Here is a 7809-nt window from a genome sequence, read left to right on the forward strand (position 1 = left end):
GTTTGAATTCTAAATTGGTTAGAAATTTAACATTTCTTTAGCTTATTTAAAGTAACCGCTTGATTTGTCGTTTGTATAAAATAATAGTAAGGTCTCATCTCATCACCATTTTTCAAGCATATTTGCAAGTGGACCTAAAACCATTTCATATTCAATAAAATAAATAACAAATGTTTTAAATTGGTAGTTAGTTTATTAATTTTCATTATTTATTTTACATATACTACTTCTCTTCTAATTTTTCTGTGGGTTCTTTAGAGTTTTCACCACCGAAAAGTGGTTCTGAAGGTATTTTCCAAAATTCCTGTACATATGGCAGCCGTTCACTCGGATCTGTACTCCAATGATGGATACGACAGCGCAATCGGGCCTTCTCCAAATTATTTATGGTAATAGTGCAATAGAACTCTTTGGCTTCTTTATTCATATCTGGACCTTCAATACGTTCTTCTGGCATAGTAATGCACTCTTCCGGACAATGAATACCCGCTTTTCGAAGAGACGCTTTTATGTGCCAGGGTTCAACAACCCATGGCTGATCCTTATTCATAACCACAGCCAGTAAGAAACGTTCGATAATGTTTATCGTCTATCAAATTGAGATTACATTATGTGTTTGAAAATAAAAAATATACACTCGCATATATACATACCCGCTGGGCAAAAGCAGAGCTATGGCGCACAGTTTTCTTCTCGTCCTCGGTTTTGGTATATAACGCTACATTTTCAGCTGTTTTGTACACTGCCAAACCTGGTAGCAACAATTTATTATAGGCGAAATTAGGTCTCACCGACACCACATCGCCCTTATCACCCACACCTTCCACATAAGTTTTTAACACAACTTCCAAATTCGGTCGACGTTTCACATTTGTATCCTCTACCAACTCGTAGATGAAATGTTTCGCACGCAATTTTCGTGGTTTGGCGTTCGTTTTATGCAACAATGGGTCATATTTGCGCTTCAACACAAAAGTTGTCTAAAAAATATACACCGCGTATCGCATGTGAGTGCATTGGTTATGTATGTAGAGTAAATTGCAATGAATAAAATTAAAGCACCTACCCGCACTTGCTGCTGCACGGTGGCTGCACTTTTAAGTAAATTAATAGAACTACTGCACCATGTTTTCAACATGTTCATTCAAAAAGTTATGGTATTTTTCGTAATAATCCAAATTTTAGCAAAAAATACAGCGATAAAAAGTTAACCACTGATGAAACAGCTGTTCTGCAAGACATTTCTTATGTAAGCTGATAAAGTCTCCATTTGTAAAGCAGGGTTGTTAATAACAAATTCACTTTACCCATCGGGTTCAGTGCAAAGGAATTGTCTTGCGTTATAGTTCAACTTTATTTAAAAACATTTTTTTATTAACATGCATGTATTTATATACATTCAAGTATAAGTATATTTATCAATAAGCACAATATTTGAACATTTATTTACAAAATTGTTAATATTTTGTTATTAATCATATAAATAATTAAATTCATTTAATTTTTTTTATTCAGTAACAGTACAGTGAATATTTTAATAATTTGGCGAAAATAATATTTTACGACTACTAGAGTCAATAAATAATGATTTTAATCTTTATTAAAAAGCAAACGGTATATATGAAAAAAGTCATTACTCTCCGAACCCTTGTCTACTATCGATTTTGTACACCCCTAAAATAATTTGCATATGGCATACCTTTTCTCTTTACCAACAACATATTTGACATTACTTCACACCTTTTCAAACTAAACGCTAAATTGCGCACAAATCATTAGTCTCAATGATAAAAGAAACATCACAAAATCCAGGTACTTTTCTTAAACTGAAAAGATCTAGTGACCTAAGCTAGACTAGAAACTTGACGCACACCTACATACGTGCATTATCTAAATTTCTATATTTACACTTGTGTGTATACATACATACATATGTGCACAAACAAACGCCGCGTAATAATCGCTTTGTATGTAAATTCTTTTGTACATATACTATACTTAATACTCAACTGTTGCTTGTATCCAGTCGACAAAATGTCCTACGCGGGTATAAACACCTGGCCAACCTTCTAGTCCGCATGACGTCGGTCCAAAAGAAACAATGCCAATCAAAAAGTAATATGTACGTCCTCTGCCTGTCGTGCCCAGACCGATGAGTGGGCCACCCGAATCACCGCGACAAGAATCTACCCCTTTCTTGCCGCCAGCACACATTTGTGTGGCGTCTAGTAAAATACTTTGCGGTGAATAAATATGGCGACATTTCTCCAGCGGCACTCCAACGAGTTCGGCTTTCAATTTAACATTACTGTTCGATTTTGATTCGGTTTTACCCCAACCGGCCACATCCATGATGATTTCATCAAATGTGGCGGTGCGTAAATTATCGTTCAATGGCAGGCAAATGGGTCGTATGAAATCGGTGAATGTAACTGCATTCTTTAAACGCAAGAGCGCAATGTCGTTAATTTGATTCAACGAATTCGGATCGTATCGAGGATGTGGTATGGCACTTTCCACGGGCACGTCGATATGCGGTGGCGCACAGTCTTTCTCACCACGCACATCAACTTCGCAATCCGGATTTGTTTTCGTGTCCCATTCACCCAAACGTACCCCGGAAATCAACCAGTCCTTGGGCAAGGCTTTGCCATTAACACAATGCGAGGCGGTGACAATATAGCGGGAGCTGATAAGCGAGCCGCCACAGTGATGGCCAATACGACCGTATGCTGGAAGGAAATTAAAGATTCAAATATGATGCTTGCACTAAATATTCGAACAAAAGTTATTTAATTAAAAAAATTTTTTTTTTCTTACGTTTTGTGTATTCTATTAGTGCCATCCAAGGATATTCATCGATTTTGGTCGCATTGCCACCATAAATTCGGCTTGACGTCATCTGTCCGCATTTGCTGGGACGTGGTAGTTTCCTTGTTTTTGTGGACTCCATCGGAATCTTGTCCAATATTACAGCTTTTTTGAAACCTTGCTCCAATTTGATTGGTTTTACAGTAGCTTGTGTCAGTATAAGTGGCGTGCTATTTTGATCGGGGCAGCAAATCTGTGGAAATACTTCATTATTTTTTGAATTTTTTTTTATTTCGGTGTTGGATTTATTTTAAATTCTTGTGACTCACGAGCACTTTTCGATTAAGATAACCACATTGGCTTTGACTCAAGTATAGCCTATTCACATCATGTAACGGCTGATTTAGTAGCAAAGAATATAGTTTTTTACAATGTTGCAATATTACACAGGAACCAGGTCGACCATTTGGGGTGATGCAGCGTCCGAAAGTGGGCTTCCCCATCGTTTCATTGGGATGGTTGTACTCTAAAAATTAGAAATGCCGCAAATTTAAAAAATTGAAAAATAAATGTTGCAATAAAAACAGAGTAAATGAAAGAGAGAGAAATGTGTGGAAAATATACATAGTTAATATAACGGTAATCAGCATACAAAAAATAGAGTAGAGAACAAAATCATGAAGGCAGTTAGAGGAATATTCGGCCACATTCGCCATATTAATAAAAATTGTCAAAGTCTTGAATGTCAAATAAACTTCTCAACATTCGATTCCTGGCTTCAAAAGACTGAAGCACTAAAAGTTTAGATATAAGATATAAGACTTAAAATCTTCCACAAAAATACAAACACCACTCTATATTGCTTTATAGTTTAATTTACGCTATCCATAAGCACTCCACTCCTCTAGTCTCCTAGAGTGCATTTAGTGAAACTCGCTATTTTGTACGCAACTCTCCTGTCAAAAATTTTGCATAATGTTCGATTCATTATTGAAGACTTGGCATTTCTTATGTACTCGAGGCTAGTTCTTGCACCACACACATTTATCAACACATATCACAGAATCACAATTAATTAAATCAATCTCACATATTTTACTAATAATTTTTTATACTTACGCGATGCCGGCAAACTGCTGCTGAGCGCACTCATCAACAGAACACTTAAAAAAACTTGTCTTAACATCTTGAATATGTTTTGGTCACTGTCTAACGATTCATATAAAATTTTTAGCGCACCTGTGCGCAGACTCCAAGGTCATTTCAACTTGATGCTCAGTGAACTCTTCTTGTACACACGCGCGATCCTGCACGACATACTTTCGCGAATCTTGTGCAATGCCCTTTTTATAGCGGGTCAGGTAGGCGACTATTACCTTTCTGTTGACCGTTTGAGGAACCTTCGAAATTCCAGAAAAAGTCTGCACAACAACAAGTGAAACGGCGGTACCTGTTTCATTACACTTGTACGGTTTAATACGATTTTTAAGGAATAATTTAAATCTGCATACACTTATGTATGTAATGGAGAGTGTACTAATTATAAATACAAAGATTATTTATTTGAGTGAGTATACATATGAGTATATATGTACGTATGTATATAATTAAGGTAATATCAGCAATATATAATAAGAAACTTATTAATAATATTTAGTACTGTGTAGACTAAGGTTGAATGGTTGTTTGAATCCAATCTATAAAGCCGCCAACTCTAGTGTAAACACCCGGCCAACCCTCCAAACCGCAGGGGGTCGGTCCAAATGACACGACGCCGGCTAAAAAGTAATAGGACAACGCTTTCTTCGTATTATCCAAACTGATTAATGGACCGCCAGAGTCGCCACGACAGGAATCCACGCCCGCTTTGCCGCCAGCGCACATTTGTGATGATTCCAATAGTATATTTTCCGTTGCATAACGGTCATAACATTTGCTCAGCGGTACACCGGCGACCTCGGCTTTCAGTTTCAACGTACTAACCGAATCCTTTTCGGTCTTACCCCAACCCGCCACATCCATGACAATACCATCGAAAGTAGTCGTACGTAGATTGGGGCTGTTCGGCAGACAAATGGGTCGTATAAAGTCGGTGTACTGCACATTTCGATTGAGACGCAACAGCGCTAAATCGTTAATTTGATTCTTAGAGTTCGGTACATATTCCGGGTGTGGAATTGTCTTTTCCACAGCCACATCCATATAGGATGGCGCGCAATCCTTTTCGCCACGCACATCAATCTCACAATCGGGGTTGGTGGTCGTATCCCATTCACCAAGCCGTACGCCGCTTAATCTCCAGTCTTTGGGTATAGCCGGACCATTTACGCAATGCGAAGCTGTGATCACGTAACGTGAAGTGATTAGCGAGCCGCCACAATGGTGTCCTTTGTTACCGCCAGCTGTAGAGCATATGAGTAGTTTGCATAAGTCAATTTTAGAATATATTTGATTTAAAAAACTTACGTTTCGTGTATTCAATTAAGGCCATCCATGGGAATTCATCGATTTTGGTAACATTGCCGCCATAAATACGATTCGACAGCACATTGCCACATTGGCCGGGCTGTGGCAATAGATTACTCGGCGCGGCCGGTGGCGGTGTGGTGGTGGATTGTATCGATGGTACGTTAATGTAATCTCGATAACGATCGGGACAGCAAATCTATAATATGGAGGATATAAATTTTGAAGTGTACATAAATATAAATTAACTCTTGTGAGAAGAAATTTGTATACCCAAGCATTACGTATCTAGCTAAAACAACTCACATACTAATACAAAGACTTCGGATTTCCTCGTGACTTTTTACCGCATATATCGGCAAAATGAAAATGAGATATGTATGTGTGTATTTTACCGATAACAGTGTATGCTTATGCTGAAATGGATAAAATCGGACGAAAATTTGACCTAGTCTCCATATAAACATCATCAGGATTTTCGAACATCCGGAAGACTTCACTCTATACTCATTGATGATGGTATGTAAGATACCTTAGTGAAATCCAAGGAACATTTTATAAGTATATGGCATCTTACTAATACGTGATATTAGCAAAAATAGATAGAATCTGGTCGATACTACCATAACTCTCATATAGTTCATTTACATCATTTGTCGAATTGTTGAATTTTCGAGCTTACATTTTCCTTGCCTATCTTGACAGTTTGGTGTGGTTTATGGTCTGATGGAATCATCGGTCAGTACTTCTTTCAAAATGAAGCTGGTGAAACCTTCGCTATCAGTGGAGGGCGGCATAGATCGATGATAACCCATTTTATATGCTCATAATTGGAAGAAGTTGATCTTTACAACATCCAACAAGGTGGTGCATGGTGTCTCACAGCACGTGCAGTAACCGAATTATTTGGAGCAAAATTTAGAGATTCGATTATCTCAAGAAACTGTGACAAGAAGTTGTGATTTACTTTTTGTGGGGTTATTTGCAGTCATTGATCTTTGGTAATAAACTAGACTATTTTAAGCTTTAGAAGTCAATATAGAAGGTGATATTCATGACAGTGGAAAAAGTACTAGATAATTGAGCTGATTGAATTTGTTCCTTCAAAAGAAGTCCTTCAGGTCATTTGTATGATGTTATATTAAAAACTTAATGTGCCGATTTTACTTCGCATTAAATTTCATTAACAATTAGTCTGTTCTTGTTTTTGAAAAGAAATCATATCACTTTTAATGGAAAACACTGTATAAAGAATTTCTAACCTTTAGTTAAGTTTTCCACATTAAAACAATATACTAAATTTAGCTGTTTTGATCGAGTTAATATCACATTCATATCAGCCATTTGAAGAAGTTTTTATATAATCTTTGCTGGGGCAGACGAAAAGCAATTTCTGCTTTAATTCTTTCAAATTGCAAGATAATAAAATGTGCGGTTGCACCCGAAATTAGCTTTTCTTTACTTTTTTCTATTATAAAACATTTACTAGCATTGGGTATAAAAACCTCTCACCTTTCATGCACAAAACTATAATCTTAGCCTTACCAATACTTTGCCATTTTGATAACCGCATTGACTCCGACTCAAATATAATCTATCCGAATCGGGGAGCGGCGCTTGGAGCAGCAAATTGTACAAATATTTGCAATCGTCGAGGATGAGACATAGCGCCCGCTCACGATTCGGCGTGATACAGCGTCCAAAGTTGGGTACATCAGCATACTCATTGGGAAAATAGAATTCTGTGTGTTCAAAATAAACAATAAAATTAATATCACAACAGATTTACTTGATTTCTACTTACTAAATGAATTACATACTTCATTAGTTTAGTTGGATGATGGAAAACGAGTTGTGTTTTATGAAATGCTGATAAGGTTAGCCACCACCACGATGAATATATGTATGTGTGTGTATGTTATTGTTTTTGTTTGCTTATGTTTATGTTTTGCTTCAAGTGTTTAGTATTCATATAAGAACAGAATTCTTTGAAATCCACAAATATTTCTCATTTTAAAAAACTGGTTTACTATTGAACATGGCTCATTTTCAAATAATAAATGAGTATAATTAGCCGCTGTCATTATTTTAATTTGACAGAACAACAAGATTTACGCATCTTGCATGCAAGATATGTCTAAACACAAATATGCAGATGTATGAAGGAATATATTTTTATAAATATGTGGTTTATTATATTTAATAATTTTGTGTGATGTTCTGAAGACAGTTGAATTGGTGACGCTTTAAAGTCTTTGACCTGCCCGAAAGTTCGCATCACAAACGAAAACTTCTGTCCTTGTCTTGTACTAACATTAACTGGAATATTGTCACAGTTCCATCCAATATTTCTCGATTTATACACAAGAAACGCACAGTTTATATCGCTCACGAATTGAAAAAAAAAACAAGTAAGGAAGGGCTAAGTTCGGATGTCACCGAACATTTTATACTCTCGCATGATAAAGTGATAATCGAGATTTCAGGCGTGGTTGTGAACCGATTTCACCCATATTTGGTACATGTCATCAC

The 7809-nt window shown here is 36.7% G+C and overlaps 3 protein-coding genes across 3 annotated transcripts in view; all 3 read right to left on the reverse strand.

Annotated features, from left to right (window-relative positions):
* Window positions 1-171: 171 nt before the first annotated feature.
* LOC108966931 (39S ribosomal protein L9, mitochondrial) lies at window positions 172-1227 on the reverse strand. Its single transcript, XM_018930094.1, has 3 exons — window positions 1067-1227; window positions 654-980; window positions 172-589 (listed from the first exon to the last, which is right to left on the reverse strand). Exons 1-3 carry the CDS (start codon window positions 1142-1144, stop codon window positions 224-226), a joined length of 771 nt encoding a protein of 256 aa, XP_018785639.1. The 5' UTR covers window positions 1145-1227; the 3' UTR covers window positions 172-223.
* A 329-nt stretch (window positions 1228-1556) lies between these two features.
* Window positions 1557-3997, reverse strand: LOC108966619 (serine protease easter-like). Its single transcript, XM_018929617.1, has 4 exons — window positions 3931-3997; window positions 3141-3337; window positions 2821-3064; window positions 1557-2732 (listed from the first exon to the last, which is right to left on the reverse strand). The coding sequence occupies exons 1-4, from the start codon at window positions 3995-3997 to the stop codon at window positions 1999-2001; spliced, it is 1242 nt and encodes a 413-aa protein (XP_018785162.1). The 3' UTR covers window positions 1557-1998.
* Window positions 3998-4393: 396 nt separating this feature from the next.
* LOC108965659 overlaps window positions 4394-7809 on the reverse strand; it is a 12593-nt gene continuing 9177 nt past the window's right edge. The window contains exons 5-7 of the mRNA XM_018928213.1: window positions 6823-7019; window positions 5278-5476; window positions 4394-5213 (exon numbers count right to left, since the gene is read on the reverse strand). Coding sequence (XP_018783758.1) covers window positions 4480-5213; window positions 5278-5476; window positions 6823-7019 — 1130 coding nt within the window. The 3' untranslated portion in view covers window positions 4394-4479. The remainder of the gene's footprint in view (window positions 5214-5277; window positions 5477-6822; window positions 7020-7809) is intronic.

Source organism: Bactrocera latifrons, unplaced genomic scaffold (assembly GCF_001853355.1).
Source record: "Bactrocera latifrons isolate USDA-ARS-PBARC rearing strain unplaced genomic scaffold, ASM185335v1 scaffold_10, whole genome shotgun sequence".
NCBI lineage: Eukaryota > Metazoa > Arthropoda > Insecta > Diptera > Tephritidae > Bactrocera > Bactrocera latifrons.

Coding starts and splice junctions, on each gene's coding strand:
- LOC108966619 (XM_018929617.1), bottom strand. CDS start 3,997: ATGTTAAGACAAGTTTTTTTAAGTGTTCTGTTGATGAGTGCGCTCAGC. Junction 3,338..3,930: donor CAGCAGTTTGCCGGCATCGC/GTAAGTATAAAA, acceptor TCTAATTTTTAG/AGTACAACCATCCCAATGAA. Junction 3,065..3,140: donor ATCTTAATCGAAAAGTGCTC/GTGAGTCACAAG, acceptor GTATTTCCACAG/ATTTGCTGCCCCGATCAAAA.
- LOC108966931 (XM_018930094.1), bottom strand. CDS start 1,144: ATGAACATGTTGAAAACATGGTGCAGTAGTTCTATTAATTTACTTAAA. Junction 981..1,066: donor CCGTGCAGCAGCAAGTGCGG/GTAGGTGCTTTA, acceptor TATATTTTTTAG/ACAACTTTTGTGTTGAAGCG. Junction 590..653: donor GCTCTGCTTTTGCCCAGCGG/GTATGTATATAT, acceptor TCAATTTGATAG/ACGATAAACATTATCGAACG.